The 15,003-nt window shown below is 53.8% G+C and overlaps 4 protein-coding genes across 6 annotated transcripts; all 4 read right to left on the bottom strand.

Moving 5' to 3' along the window:
- Positions 1-127: 127 nt before the first annotated feature.
- Positions 128-2,821, bottom strand: LOC117651158 (luciferin 4-monooxygenase-like). Its single transcript, XM_034394962.1, has 9 exons — positions 2,817-2,821; positions 2,349-2,568; positions 2,070-2,277; positions 1,766-1,988; positions 1,570-1,695; positions 1,070-1,493; positions 727-957; positions 428-587; positions 128-349 (listed from the first exon to the last, which is right to left on the bottom strand). The coding sequence occupies exons 1-9, from the start codon at positions 2,819-2,821 to the stop codon at positions 222-224; spliced, it is 1,725 nt and encodes a 574-aa protein (XP_034250853.1). The 3' UTR covers positions 128-221.
- A 1,643-nt stretch (positions 2,822-4,464) lies between these two features.
- LOC117650818 (2-oxo-4-hydroxy-4-carboxy-5-ureidoimidazoline decarboxylase-like) lies at positions 4,465-6,209 on the bottom strand. 3 transcript variants are annotated; one of them, XM_034394420.1, is made up of 4 exons: positions 6,049-6,209; positions 5,413-5,659; positions 5,060-5,213; positions 4,465-4,835 (listed from the first exon to the last, which is right to left on the bottom strand). In XM_034394420.1, the coding sequence occupies exons 2-4, from the start codon at positions 5,588-5,590 to the stop codon at positions 4,661-4,663; spliced, it is 507 nt and encodes a 168-aa protein (XP_034250311.1). In that variant the 5' UTR covers positions 5,591-5,659; positions 6,049-6,209; the 3' UTR covers positions 4,465-4,660. The 3 variants fall into 3 exon arrangements, with proteins under 3 accessions (XP_034250311.1, XP_034250313.1, XP_034250312.1); XM_034394422.1 differs by lacking the exon at positions 6,049-6,209 and adding an exon at positions 5,900-6,037; XM_034394421.1 differs by lacking the exon at positions 6,049-6,209 and adding an exon at positions 5,790-5,930.
- Positions 6,210-7,268: 1,059 nt separating this feature from the next.
- Positions 7,269-10,028, bottom strand: LOC117650817 (2-oxo-4-hydroxy-4-carboxy-5-ureidoimidazoline decarboxylase-like). The gene is made up of 4 exons (XM_034394419.1): positions 9,911-10,028; positions 8,325-8,808; positions 7,865-8,003; positions 7,269-7,772 (listed from the first exon to the last, which is right to left on the bottom strand). Exons 2-4 carry the CDS (start codon positions 8,806-8,808, stop codon positions 7,595-7,597), a joined length of 801 nt encoding a protein of 266 aa, XP_034250310.1. The 5' UTR covers positions 9,911-10,028; the 3' UTR covers positions 7,269-7,594.
- A 350-nt stretch (positions 10,029-10,378) lies between these two features.
- Positions 10,379-14,447, bottom strand: LOC117650882 (protein farnesyltransferase subunit beta). Its single transcript, XM_034394505.1, has 10 exons — positions 14,265-14,447; positions 13,876-14,019; positions 13,681-13,793; positions 13,309-13,434; positions 13,065-13,235; positions 12,860-12,989; positions 12,636-12,768; positions 12,443-12,554; positions 12,255-12,360; positions 10,379-11,649 (listed from the first exon to the last, which is right to left on the bottom strand). The coding sequence occupies exons 1-10, from the start codon at positions 14,361-14,363 to the stop codon at positions 11,557-11,559; spliced, it is 1,227 nt and encodes a 408-aa protein (XP_034250396.1). The 5' UTR covers positions 14,364-14,447; the 3' UTR covers positions 10,379-11,556.
- Between the last annotated feature and the right edge of the window lie 556 nt (positions 14,448-15,003).

Genomic DNA, 15,003 nt, shown 5'->3' with positions numbered 1-15,003 from the left:
CGCCAAGTGGTCTTTGCAGCCCCTCAAAGTTGCATGAGCCGTCAACGTCAAGCGCGTTCGGTGTGGCTGGTGTGGCCGGTGTGGCCGGTGTGCCCGTGGCAGCGCCGGGCCGTGCGTGCGTGCGCAGGTTTGGGAGCAACGGAAATGACGGGGCGATACGGAACGAAACAAATCATTTACTTTTGGATTTTGCTGTGCACTGTGCAGAACTCTACTCGACTCTACTCCTCCCTCCGTTCGGCCAGGATCTTCTTGAGCGCGGCGCGCTGCGTCTTGCCCGTCACCGTCCTGGGGATGCTGTCCAGGAAGATGATGCCTCCGCGCAAGTGCTTGGGCTCGGACAGGCGCTCTGGTGGACAGCAACAACGACATTGGGTATAACGACTCCTTAGGATAAAACTTATTTCCACATAATGGTGAAACTCACGCGCCACGAAGTCCTGCAGCTCCTGCGCCTCCACCTTCTTGCTCCTGACGACGAACGCCATGGGGTGTTCGCCGTCCATGAGGTTGGGTATGCCCATGACGCAGGCGTCCCTGACGGCGGGGTGCGTCACCAGCAAGGCCTCCACCTCGGTAGGCGCGACCTATAAGAGGAAAAGAACGTCTCACCGCATTGCATGACCACTGACCGTCGGGCAGCCCTTCAATGATGAATGCTAACGAGACAAGGCATCGATTCCGCGTCGCATCGGGTGACGTGGCCCCGTGTCGGGCAGTCCCTACCTGGTGGGACTTGTACTTGATCATCTCCTTGAGGCGGTCCACGTAGAAGAAGAAGCCGTCCGAGTCGAAGTACACCAGGTCGCCCGTCTTGAACCAGCCCTCCTCGTCGTAGCACTCCGCCGTGGCCTCGGGATTGCCGATGTAGCCGATCATGTTGCAGGGCCCCCTGGCGCGCATCTCGCCTACGCGGCCCGGCTCCCGGATCACCTCGTTCGTGTCCAGGTCCACCAGCTGCGGCCATCACCACCGTCACCATCACCACCGTCACCATCACCACCACTTTCGTCATCACCGCCACCATCATCACCACCAACATCACCAAGCAACAATCACCGCCACTCACCCGCACGGACACCTTGTCCTCGATGACGCCCAGCGACCCCGGCTTGTTCTGGCCGGGGCTGGCCGTGACCAGGATGCCCATCTCGGTGGAGCCGTAGCCCTGCACCACCAAGCAGCCCAGCTTGCGAGACACCTCCTCCTGCAGCTCCGCGGACAGCGGGCCGCCGCCGCTCAGGATGCACTTGATGCTGGAGAAGTTGAAGAGGCGGCGCGCGGGGTGGTGGACGAGCCCCAGCAGCACCGAGGGCGCCGTGGGCCAGACGTTCACCTTGTACGTCTGCAGGCAGGACAGCACGGTCTTGGGGACGGGGTTCGCCATGGACACCCTGCGCGCGCCGACCTGCGTGGCCTTGAGCAGCAGCACCACGCCGGAGATCCACGAGATGGGGGCCAGCACGAGCACGGTGAGCACGTCCCCGACGCCCCTGGAGGGGAAACAGGAATCCGAAGGAATCAGACTCGACCCGACAGTGTCTGGAAGCAGTGCGCGGTGCGACTTACTCGAGGTCGGTGGGCAAGCCGCTCACGTTCATGATCATGGTGGTGAGGCCGTGGTTGGGGATCTGCACGCCCTTGGGCAGCCCCGTGGTGCCCGACGAGTACAGGATGAAGGCGACGTGGCTTTTCCTGCGCGGATGAGGGCGTTTGCTTTACAGTGCAGCACAGCGACCCGCGACGCGACCCGCGACGTACTCACCGATCGGGGATCTCCGCCGGCGAGTAGGCGTCCGGGTCGGTGTCGAAGCCCCTTTCCGACAAGGCCGCGTAGCTCGTCACTTCGTCGTCGGCCACGGTCTGGAGCGTGAAGACCCTCACGTCGGCGGGGAAGCCGTCCAGGGCCTCTTGCGTGCGCGGCAGCAGCTCGGCCTCCACGAAGATGGCCTTGGGCATGCAGAGCAGCAGCTGGTGCTTGAGCTCGGCTGGAAAGGCGGACCACGCGGAGCAGTGAGTCGCCGTTCGCGCTGCACCGCGCGGACCAACCTGCGGCCTTGACGGCCTACCTGGCCCGTGGGTCGGCACCATGGTGGCCACGGTGATGCCGGCCAGGACGCAGCCCAGCACGCCGCCGTACAGCTCGTGGTAGTTCTTGGAGAAGAAGGCGATGGTGTCGCCGGGGCCGAGGCCGTCCTCGGCCAGTGCCGACGCCACCTGCACGGCCTCGGACAAGAGCGTCTGGAAGGACCACACGTCCCCCGTGCTTGCGTCCACCTGAGGCAAGCGCGGCAAGGGAAGTGATGACGGCCACCTCCACGGCCTCCACGTCGTCGCGCTCGGCGTACCTGCGCGACGCGCTGCGCCGCCGCGTGCTCCCGCAGGTGCTGCAGCAGGAACTCGCCGAGGGAGACGTCCGCCTCGGGGCCGTCCGCGCCCCGGATGACGCCGTCGTCGTCCATCAGGCCGTCAGCCACCGCGGCGGCCTCCGGCTCGGCCTCGGCCGGGGGGCGGTCGGCCACGGAGACGGCGGACACGACGCGCATGTCGCCGCAGCTGCACGCCAACCTGTGAGAACGAGGCCGTTGTTTACCTTGACGGCCGCCTAGGTGTCCGTCGTGGTGCCACCCTTGGCGCCAACGGTGGAGGCGGCCACCTGGTGCGATCTCGCTATTAATTAACGGTGGATTGCCCCGCGGTCAATAGCGGCTTCGATTGCGTCGTTAGGCCGACAAGCGCCGCCCTCGTGATGGAGCGGTGTTCGTGTCGCCGCGGACTCGTTCCGCGCCTCGCGCCTCGCGCTCAAGGACACCTACCCCATGCTGCCGGTCAGTGGGCCGCGTTCGTCGCGCTGCTCTCGGGATGGCCGTGGACGCGACGGCCGCGTGCAGGCGCGCCTCCTGCAGCCGCCATGGTGGGTCCAAAGCCAGCCACCGCCAGCGACTCAAAGCCCTTGCAGAAAGAAAAACGCCTCACTCTCAATATTCCAACCGAGATGCAGTGACAGTTCTCGGAGCACTTCGCTTGGAGATAATTATTCCGTCGAATTGCACCGCAAGCGTTTCAATTTACTTCTTCTTGATCATGATTTCACGGCTAACTTTTGACCGGGGATTTGACTGATGGCGAATGGCCTGGCCTGTCGACGGGTACTAACGAAAGCAAAACTGACTGTGGTCTGGCGGCGGTTTGTCGAGGGGCGGCACGAGACGCGTATCCACGGCGGGCCGACGGCGGGCCGACCGGGCAGGGCGCAAGGGACGGCGAGCACTAGGCAGGGGCTGTGGCGGTCGGTGGCGGTCGTCTGGCCGCGCCGCACGACACTGCAATGGTCAGTCCCCGGCAGTCAGGGGCTGGCCTGTGCTGGCCGCCACGACAGCCACTTTGACTGCAGCCCCACCCCACCCCACCCCAACCCCCGTGGCGCTCCAAGCCCCGAACCCCGCGATAGGGGTGGGGTATCCGTGATGAGATCATCCCCCCACCCCCACCCTTTTCATAGTTCCGGGGTTTGCGGCTTGTGGCGTTAAACTATTGTCACCTTTTTGTATTTTTTGGCGGGTGGGGTGGGGGTACTCAGACTAAGGTCCATATGACCTTAACTCAGACGGGCTGCCGTCGCGTGCTTGCGAAGAACGTTCATTATTTGGCGCTAGATCGTAACCACAGTCATCACGTGATCGGAGATGCGCGGCGCGGGGGAATTCAGAATCGGACCGGAAATAGATTTCAACAGCGAAAATAGGACCGCTTGAGTGGACAGACGTAGGTCACGCCCATAGACAGAGCAGTGCACTCTTCTACATAAGTACTTGGCCACACCACTCCGAATCGAGACAAGACAAATCGACGAGCAACTTTTGTTCTGCAGTGCAGGCGGTAGCCGGCCGGCATCGTCTCGTGGCACCGCGATCCTTTTTCGCTTTTCAGTGGGCGGAAGGATGATCAAAATCAGAATAAAATGTTTTGGATCCAACAATTACGTCATTTTTCATCCCTTCTATCTAAAATGAGTCGGCAGTGTTTTTCCCTATTTGGAGCGTGTATTCTTGACAAAACGCTGCGCACGTGCCCCCTCGCGACCCCCTCGCCTCAAAATAAAACCTAATGATGAACGGACCGTGGCTAATGAAAGCTCCAATCAACAATAGTGAAAGGGCGAGGAGGGGTGCGGCGGGGTGCGGCGGGTTGCGGCGGGGTGCGGCGGGGTGTGGCGGGGCGCAGGGCGAGCACACAGGCCAGTCAGGTGAGGAGGCGGGGAGTGGCCTTCAAATTGAATAATCGAAATCCACTATAGGGATCATTTGCTCTACAGCAAACATGCCCTGGCCTGCCCGCCACCCCCACCCTTCCCAATCGACAGTCTAAAAACGTACGTAATCCCGAAGCCAAAATCAATTCTAGCCTCGAAGTGTGGAAAGTGCGGGGAACGCAAAAAAAAAAAACGAAAATAAAAATCGATGGTTGTGTACGATTGATCATTTATTTGCTCAGCATGATTTCATAATGATACCATCAAATTAACAAATTATAAATTACAATAACAATAAATATCAGTTCACTAATAACAGTCTTTTTTTTTTCTGAGCACACACCAACGGCAAAACCAAGTTGGCGAGTGACGGCATCCATAGTACGGAATGCTGCGACGCCCTGGCCATCACGCCACCAGGTCCAGCACCCTCAGCCTGGCGATCTTCTTGACCTCCTCGATGCCGGTCGCGAGTTCCTTGTCCGGGGTGTTGATGAGGCGCCGCGTCAGCCCCTCCAGGATGGCGGTGGCCTTGTTCTCGCGCGCGCAGATCACGAAGGGGAAGCCGAACTTGTCCTTGTACCTGCAGACAGAGAGACAGGGCGTTCAGGGGCAGGCCACTGGCGCTGACTCGGAGCCTGCACCCTTAAAACAAAGGCACAAAACCGAGGCCCTTAGGGGCGTAACAAGTCCTTCACACCATCTCGGGGCGTAATCATTGCCGTTTCAAGGGCGTAACTTTTTACACCCTCAAAGGGCATGGTTTCTAATGCCTCTGTTTTACCAGTGTGGCCAACGCAGACTTACGCCGAGTTCATCCTCTTCATGTCGTACTTCTGCTGCTCCGTGAGCTGGTCTAGCCCGGCGCTGCGCTGCTCCATCGTGGACTCGGCCGTCAGCAGGCCCTGCTCGGCCATGGAGCCCGCCAGGTCGGGGTGCCGCCGCAGGATGTCCACCTTGTCTGCAACGGAAGGACGGGGCCGTCAGTAGACTGATCACGCCGTCGGTCTCTCCCTCGCACCGGTAGGCAGCGCCTCACGAGTGCGAGGCCGCGAGCACCGCGTCGGCCCCGTGGCCCTCGCCGGCAGGGTAGGCAACCCAACCGTCGCCACCGCCAGGCCGCGCTCCGCGCCGGGCTTTGCAGGCGCTGCGCAACTCACCGCTGTCGCTGAGGCCGTCCACGACGGAGTAGAGCTCGGCGAGGAGGTGCTGCACGTCGCGGAGGGGCCGCCGCCGCGCCACCACGGACGCGATGGAGGGCGCGTGCTCCACCACGTTGCAGAAGAGCCGCATGAACTCGGACGGCTCGAGGAGGTTGACCGCCGTGATGGTCTGCATCGTCTGCAGTACGCGGCGCGCCGTGCCGACGAACGTGAAGGCGGGAAGCAGCAACACAGCACTGCAGCTCTGGAACAGTTTGTCAAGAGTGAGGGTCCTGGACTGCTTCAATGCAAAAGTCGCAAAAACAACACACGAACAGGCCGGGCCGGGTCGGGCCGAACCGGGCCATCCGATCCACCACGCGGCTGCAACCAACATTCTCAAGGACAACGGACTCGTCGTCACCGGGAAGGTCGTAGGGGCCGGCAGGGCGGTACACTGTACACTCCGTGCTCGATGAGGCGATGCAGAAGTCAGCCGAAATACCTCACGAAGGGCTGTGAGCCTCGAGGGCTGCGTTCGAAAGCATCACTCCGCCATTTGCCGTCGCTGTGCCGCCGCAGTGCCGCCGCCGGCTTGGCGGGCTGTTCGAACGCAGCCCTGGTGCCTTTGGAGGATGGACACTCAGTACACACCTTGAGCCGATGGAGGGCCGTACGCGCCGCGAGGTAGGAGGGCGAGGGCTGTGTTGTCCGTGCCGGGGGCAGAGCGGCTCGAGTCAGTCCCTCGCGCGGCCGGACCGACTGGCTGACTGACTGACTGACTGACTGACGCCTCCGCCTTGTCTTGTTTTCACTCTCGCCGGCAATCGCGTCGTCACAGTGGCGTGGCGTGGCGTGGCGTCACGGTGGCGTGGCGTGGCGTGGCGTGGGGGAGCTCCACGTCACACCGTGCAGCCTGCAGCCGCGCGGGAAGGACCCGCTGGGGCGGGGGCGCGTTTTCGTCCAACCTCCGTTCCCTTCCCGCGCCGCTTTGCGACCCTGCGGACTCGGCTGGCGATTGTGATCGAATTAGATCGCATTAGCCCTCGAGTGCGCCGTCGTCGGGCCGTTTAGCGAGGACCCTGGCCAGGTTGGCGTGCACCGAAAGCCACACGAAGCGGCCGGCCGCAGGCACAGGTCGCAGCGTTCCTGGAGGGCGTGGCGGAGTCGGAGGCCGGCCTGGCCTGTGGGCCTGGCCGCAGGCAAGCCGCAGGGCTCGTTGACGGCGCCACTAATTCTTCGACGAAATACCATGGAATCGATATCGAACCGACTTCCATGCCGCGGGCCACGGGGCCGCTATCTGTTGCCGCCCAGTCCGGTAGTGGGCTGATTCCCTACAGTCTTCTTCGCTCTGTCGGTCGCGCACCGAGGCGGGGCGCCCCGTCAGTGCGACAGAGACTGGAGCGACGAAAGTGCGCTCCGTTCGGATTCGGAATGAGTGGGCCGATGTCACGGGCAGCGACCGGCGGTGGGTAATTGTCCCGACGTCAGAAATGTTTATCGCGGAGGGAAGGGGGGACGCCTCTCGGCCATCAGCTGCTTATCGGGGAAGGAATACGCGTAGCGCGCTGCCGAAGGTTATCACTCCCGAATCGGGCGTGGCAGTCGTCCACAAACAAAGAGGAAGAACAATGTCAACGGGAGGAACAACTAATTGTTCTCGCCTTCGCGGCTCCGCCCGGAAAGGATTCCACGGTCGCTCCCTCTCCTTGTCGTGCACTCTTGGGACCGATGACCGCCCCTCGCTCGCACTCACACACTCCTGATAGCACCACCTCTTCCCAGCCGAGCCTTGACTCTGAGACTCTCGCGACGGGAGGCTGCAGTCGTCTGCTACAGGTGCCGGGTGGGAAGAAAATGAAAAACTTGTGTGCGTTGCATTTGGGTATCTTTTGTTTTATTCAGTTCCTTGGCACGAAAACAGACCACCAACCAAGTACTATCACAGATTGCCGAGTCGCATTTCAGTTAACTCACATTCACAAATGTGCTACAACGCACAGTTCTAAAAAAAAATAAGTTACGCTTTTTGCATATCACAAAAATATTACAAGCTCAACATAAATAATTGAAAAATTAGAAACAAGTGGTTTGGCAAGGAGGAAAAGGACACTCCGAACTCGATCATGGCAGTTCTTGAATTGCAGTTCATATTCACCGGGATTATGGTTTGGAGAATTTTCACAATTAACGTAGTCTACGCGGCGACGACCTCGAGCAGGCGCAGCCGCGCGATCTTCTTGACTTCCTTGCGGCCGTTCTCCAGCTCCACGGCCTTGTCGTTGTGCAGGTGGCTCTTGAGCTTGGAGGCCAGCTCGGCGGCCTTGGCCTCGCGCGCGCAAACCACGAACGGGAAGCCGAAGCTCTCGCGGTACCTGAGGCAAGGAAAGGAAAACCACATCAGAAAACCCCGGACCGTGTTTCAGAGCCCGACGAACCCTCCTACGGTTTGGCAGAAGGAACTCACTGGGTGTAAAGGGGGGTCAGCTCAGACTTCTTGTCCTCCGTCAGGGCGTCCAGGCCGACACAGCACTTGTGCTCCTTGGTGAGCTTGTCCTTGGGGATGAGGGCCAACTCGTTGAAGCGCTTCAGGAAGCTCTCGATATCTGTCGAAGAAGAACAATGTCATTGATCTGTCCGAGAGTGACTGTTAGGCACGGCGGCACCGCACAGTGGGTCAGAAGACCGGTGGAGGCGGCCAAAGCTCTAGAAGCGATTTGAGCTCCAGAGTCGCTAAACAGGATTCGAACCAAACGTGTGACCCCACCAATGGACTCCTCGTTCAGAGAGCAATCCCTTGGTGGGGTCACGCGTTCGGTTCGAGTCCCATTCAGCGACTCTTGAGCTCAAAACGCGTCTGGAACTTTGGCCGCCCCCACCTGTCTTCTGGCCCTCTGTGCACCGAAGGCGACCGACGGCTCACTCACAGGGCGCGGGCAGGGCGTCCAGTGCCTGGTTCAGCACGTCCACCAGGTGCTGCGCGCTGCGGAAGGGCCGCAGCTGCGCGATGGCGGCGCCCAAGGAGGGCGTGAAGTTGAGCAGGTTGCCCAGCACCTTGGCGCAGCTGGCCCACTCCAGCGTGTTCAGCACGGCCAGCGAGACGGGCAGCTTGGGCAGGTACACGGGCACGGCGGGGGTCTCGTCGGCCACCTCCTCGGTCTTGGCGGCCGCCCGAGTCTGCTGCCTCTTGTCGGCGGGTTTGTCGTCAGCGCCCTGCTTCTTGTCGGCAGGTTTCTTGTCGGCGGGTTTCTTGTCAGCCGGCTTTTTGTCGGCAGGCTTCTTGTCGGCGGGCTTCTTGTCAGCAGGCTTCTTCTCGGCGGCAGGCTTGGCGTCGCCGGCGGCGGGCTTCTTGGCGGCCGCCTTGGGCTTGGCGGCGGCCTTGGGAGCAGAGCCCTCAGTGGCGGTGGGCATCTGCAGGGTAACCAAACCTTAGCACAGTTTAGGTGCGGCTAAAGCCCTACATTGCGTCGAAGGGAATGCTGGCCTCTGGGTGCGGTTGCGCTAGGAAGGCGCTGGCTGCTGGCCTCCCCCCACACTCGCGCGTCCAAGAGGTTGCCTACTGTCGGGCGCTATTTGGGTCGACTGTCGACTCTCGGTCGCTGGCCGCGCGCTCGCTGAGCGGCCGACCCAGGGCAGGCGCACCAGGGCGACAGTGACAGACCGATTTGCCAATCTCTCCGGCCCGGCCTGTGGGCCTGCCCTACTCGGCCGAGAAGCTCCACTCACGACACTGTACTATTTGCGGCCTCGGCGTGAATCTGCTCGCGACTGGCTTCCATTTGGTTCGGGGTTCGGGATTCGGCCCGACCGGCCGACCGCCGCGAAACGGATGGCGAAAAGCAGAAGGGAGGGGGCAGGGCAGGGCAGGCGCGTGCGGCGTAGCGACACCGCGAGACGCGGCAACACGTGGCGCCAGTGCAATTTGCAGCATCGCCTGTCATCGCATCGGCAGCACTTCAACCATATGTTCCCGTTCGACCGTTTCCCCAACTCTGGCGTTGCGGAGGGCAAACCGTTTCGTCGGAGTGAACGCGGCGGGACGAGGGCGGCTGCTGTCGCTCGGCGCGCATATGCACTTACACGGCTGGTGCAGACATGTCGGCCGGGTTGCCTACCTGTCAAAGGGTCCATTCAAAATTGAGGGCAACAAACAATCGAGGGAGCTGAGACCAACAATGACTTTTCTAGAGCTTCGTTTCTAAGGAAGGTTATGAGACGACAAGTTACAGTTCAAAATTTGACTCTTCAATTTTGTACCCCCATCCGCACCTACCCCCTCCTTTTCCTCCATGTTTCATATGTGCCCGCGGGATATCGCCGGGCCTGGGAACCACTTGAGGTCCTTCCATTCATTCACAAGGGGACCAATGAAGGGTCAGACGGTCCTGTCGCAGGCCGGAGTGCAGACAGGGACAAAGGGCTTCAAGGGGCACTGCAAGTAACTGCAAGGGTGTGCGAGGGGGAGAAAGGGGCGGGGGTGGGGAGCACAGTTGCCACGATTTGGGCTCGTTACCTTTATCGGTGGCCGTGTTGGGCCGGGTGTCGTCTGCTGCTGGCGCGCACACAAGTCGGACTGGGCAGAGAGAACCTCGAACGTGTCGTGTCTCCTTGCCGTCAGCTGTCAGCCAGCTGTGTAGGTCTGTACGAGACCCCGACCCCCCTCCCCTCCCCATCTGGGTCCCTGCATTATCACAGCTCTATACATGCTTGCCTCTCATCACTCTCATCATTTAGCGACTGAGTGAGCACCCACCACTTCAATTGGCAGATCACTGACTCGGAGACCGCGAATGCCCCGTTTTGCCCGTCCCATCCCACACGACCGTTTTGTGCATTTCTTTTACATCAGCGTACTCGACATTGTGGACGTTGTTGATCGTGTTCGTTTTCCCCTCGACCTGAATACCTTGAGGTGATGTTATATCCTATCCGTGTATCAAAAATGAAATTCAGAAAGGGAACAAAATAATTGTGTTTTCAATTTAATTATGGTTCTTTTTTATTCAACTAACAAATGAGTTTGACAACAGTCACATAAAAAGAGAAAATAAGTACAAACATCACTGTGAATTGAAAGGGTCAATATTAGTTCACCTTAATGAATATATGCTCGAAGACGCCTGGAAAGGACCTTTGTATCAGTTCACTCTTATGAATATTTGCTCGCTCGGACCTTGAAGGACCTATAATCAGTTCATTTTCATATGAGTACATGCTCAGTAAGGACCTTGATGAACACTTAGTCAAAACAACATCAAAACTAAAACTACAGTTCTATTTACAAACACAGTTGGTAGTCTCAAAAAATATTTTTAGAATATTTTTTGATGACTTATATCAACTTTGTGAAATAAACAATTAGCAAATTAAAATAATCATTTCGTTCCCAAAGACATGCAAGACATGTAAAGCAAAAAATTCATATAATATATTTGTTGACAAAGACATGCATCACACACGAATAAGCACAATGCCATCAGAATTAAAGAAATGACAATCAAATAGGTAGAAGAAGTTGAAATGTATAGTAACACATGTGTAAAAATACTTCTGTAACAAATATTAGCAACTTGCAAACACAGTTCAAGAAGAAAAACAATCTTATGGTCCTCAAAAAGACTGATTTATGATTATTCTTGAAGAATATGCTTGCAAAAGGAAACATTGAAACTAAAACTACAGTTACATACAACAAGGTTGATAGTCCCAAAAATATTTTACAATATTTTTGAAGGCTCTGTAGTGCATCATATTTACTTTCAAAATGGAGTGATTTGCAATTCAAATAATTATTTTCTTCACAGACATGCAAGATAGAAATACAAAGATGCACATCAAACAATTTAGCGATGCAATGATAGTCCGATAGGCGATAGAAGTTACAAAGAGAAAATCCTTCTGAAGCAACGGTAACATTAAAAGGGAAAAACAATGAAAACTTAATTTTCCATGAGTGGAAATGTATGCAGTATAGTTAAAGCATTTGAGTTTAGACTGCAGTATTACAGAACCTTTAAGTCTTGGTAATTTAGTTATTGTAAACATTGTTATTAAAATACATTAAAAATATCACAAATTGGAGGATAGCTTCCACCAAAAAATGGTTTGAACTATGGCACTTAAAGTTACCCTGGAAGCCACAAATAGTATGACTTGAAATTAGCTAATCTGAGGAACAGCAAGATTTTCAAAATACTTCATTGACTTCACTGCTGAATCAACTGTAATGTTGTACATAGGATGAATTGGTGCCTGAATAGTGGAGAAAGTAGAATCTATGAGTTGAACCTTAAACACAGCACTGTTAGCCCTCCCTCCCCTTTTCAACATCTCTTTGTTTCAACTAAGGGTCACTTATTTTCAAAATAACTGGCTTTTTTTTTTTTCTATAAATGTGAGATATTGTTGGTCAGTGACTCGTCCAAGGGGGGAACTACAGACATTACGCTACATGGTCTGTGTCACAATGTCTTACACCCTGCAAGCGTACACTTCTCAAACCTTACAGTGAACTCTATTACATTTTGGAGTACATTATTTGCTATGTAAAAAGAAAAAGCTTACTTTGGGTGACTTTGAGCATGCTAAATTGATTATTCCAAAACAATAAGTTTAAACTAAAGGTGCACAAAATATGAATAATTAGAAACTTGCCAGACAACAAGGAAGTAACTACTTGCTCTTTGTTATTTCCTCTCTGACGAATATTGATTCACATTTATAGGAAAAAGTCCAATTGTGAGAAAATAAATACCCCAGTAACTCAAATAAAACAAAACAAAAACAGAATGAGGGGAAAAAGAAAGAAAGCTCAGTACCCACCAATCAAAACGGTGGTTATGAAAATGAATACTCACCAGTAGGTTAGATTTGGATCCAAGTACACATTTTTTGACAAGGGAGGTGTGTTGAGCAATAGATAGTCCACTTAGTGCATAACATGTATGGTAAGCGTCTCTAGGTCTGAAAAAGAAGATAGGAAGGTTTGTCATTTGAGAAACAGCAACTATTATTGTTATTATAAACAGCACTTCCTGACACTTACTTTCCTGGCTTATCAATGAGTCCACCAGATGCTAACTGGCAACACATAAGTACGTATTCTTGTAAAGCTTCTTGATTGAATAACCATTTGTCAGCACTGACAACAGTTTTATCTAGAAATGGTTTTACACAAATGAATCAGTATCTAAATCTATAAGGTAATATTAGATAAAACAATATCATTTTTGACTTACTTTCTCTAAATAAAATATTATGTAGAAAAAGAAAGGCTCCGCCTTGCCAAAATGAATAACATGCATCGACCAACTTATTTGTTCTGCCTTGAAACCCACCCTCTAATCTCATTTGTCTATTAACAATCCATCTCTGAAAATCGGTAAATAGGATGGTTACTGCAAAGACTTCATAAGTTTCACATATATGAAGTAATTCTGAAATTCTCAATCTGAAAAATTACCGTGAAAGCATTTATGTCACACAAGTGGTCTTTACCAAGCATGAACAATGTTGCAAGACCACAAAATGAATAGCCACCGTGTGCCTCCATTCCTGGACATGCAGAAAATCCTCCTTCATATGACTGACATCTGTGAACAGAACCCAAAGTGAAAACAAGTCAAAATAATCCAATTCCACTGGAAACACTCAAGAGTTCGACTTGCCTAACTATCCACTCTGCGGTGCCTTCAAACAGGCTGGGGGTATAGATATTGGTGAGTTTTGCCACAGAGAGTGCACAGTATGCGCCCCTCACATCGACCTCACCATTTTGATGCATTATGAATGAGCCATCAGGTTGTCTCACTGACCAAAAAAATTGCTGCAGTTTTTCCCTGTAATAAAAATTATGAAAAAACCATTTTTTTTTTTTTTTAATTATCAAAATAAAACAATCTTGAGATTTACCTATTGATAACGTTGAATGCCTCCTTGGTTCCAATGGTACATAAGGCATTTACAGCTGCGTACGTGCACGCCAAATGAGGCATTTGGCCTGGACCACCACCAAACCCTCCATTTGGCGACTGGCACCTAAGGCAACCGATTACATAAATAAATGTGAGTTGTCAAGATGCCATTAGTAACAGACAGCAGGCTGGCTCCTTTTTTTAAAAAATTGAATCAGCATATTGAGATGTCATAACCCCACTCCCACTCTCGTCGACCAAATCCACTAGGTGGGTAAAGAGTGGAGTTGTGACATCACAATTCCTCGATACGATTTTTTGTATTAGAGTCATAGAATTAAGGTGACTTTGATAAACCATTCAATTTTACTTTGCAAGGAAACCAGCAAGAGATGAATAATCCTCTGACATCAACGATTCTTCAAGCAGAGCCAGGGCATGAACATTCCAATACACCAACCAAGGTCTGCTGCTATCAAGGCACTGAAAATCAATGGAGGTTTCAAAAGAAAATCTAAAACAGATTTCTGATACTGCTTCTAAAATAATTAAAAAGACAGCATACCTGAAATCCACCAGGCAGATGGGTCAAAGATTTTTTCAAAAAGCTGATATGCTTTTGTCGTAATAGGACAGGGCATTCTTCATCAACTTCAGCTCGTTTATCATAAATGTCATATTGGGTTAAAACACTCCTCTCAACTTGCTCCTGGAAATCAATGGAAGTAGCTTTAGGAGATGACAAGCAAACAGACATGCAACAGAGATCAAAGGAGGAATTCATCTAAAAGTTTTGTTTGAACCGGTGAAACAAATCTGACCCACAATAAAGGAAAACAAAAAATGTCAGAAAATCCTAACCCCTTAAAAAGAGCATGTCCCATTTGAAGACTTTGCATTTGTGGGCTTTTACATGAATGCACGAACCGTGACAGAAATGTTAAAAAGACTCACTTGTTCCTCGCTAGAAGCGGTAGAGTGTCCTTCATTATCAAACCGTTCTGCTCTTATTTGTGCAAGAGTTCTACGATTTTCAGCTCCAATTTCAGCCATAATTTCCGATGTTTACCTTCTCTCTCTCTCTTTCTCCCTCCTCTCTTTCCTTCCCTGTCCTGCGCACTGTCGCAACGCGCACTGGCGCACTGCAGTGGTACAGTGTGTGGCCGCGAGGTGGCGGTAGGTACGCGACGCGCCAAGAGCCGAACCGATGCGCATCTCATCCCCGGTTTTGGAGGGCCGTTCGCGAGGATGTTGAAATTGAAATTGTTTATTGTTTATTGTGACGGCGACCAGACTGGAGTGAACACGTCATGGCTTCAGCCCGGAGGAAGAAAAAGCCAATTTCGTGTCTACACGTCATAAACTTGGGGACCATTATGATGTCAAAATGACTCAAAGTGTCAGCAAGTCACCTGTGGTCTTCCATGGGATTGGCCCGTTGTTCGTTGTATGACTTTACTCGAGAGCTGAGCTTTCTCACTCAGGCATCATCCGCTAAAATGCTAAACAGGAGGCAGCCTGCAGCCTCTGCGACACTGGATTCGAAGTGACTCCACGTGACGCTGGACTCTGGTCGCGTGGTGCGTGTTGGAGCAGCTGGAGCAGCTGGAGCGGGAGACGCTTGCCCTGACCCCGGATGGAGGATAGAGCGCCGTAAATTGGTTCGGCCTTTTTGTGGCTATTTGGAGAATCG

This window comes from Thrips palmi, unplaced genomic scaffold (genome assembly GCF_012932325.1).
Source record: "Thrips palmi isolate BJ-2018 unplaced genomic scaffold, TpBJ-2018v1 HiC_scaffold_5, whole genome shotgun sequence".
NCBI lineage: Eukaryota > Metazoa > Arthropoda > Insecta > Thysanoptera > Thripidae > Thrips > Thrips palmi.
The sequence above is the reverse complement of the archived record's forward strand: the minus strand, read 5'-3'. Positions and strand labels throughout refer to the sequence as shown.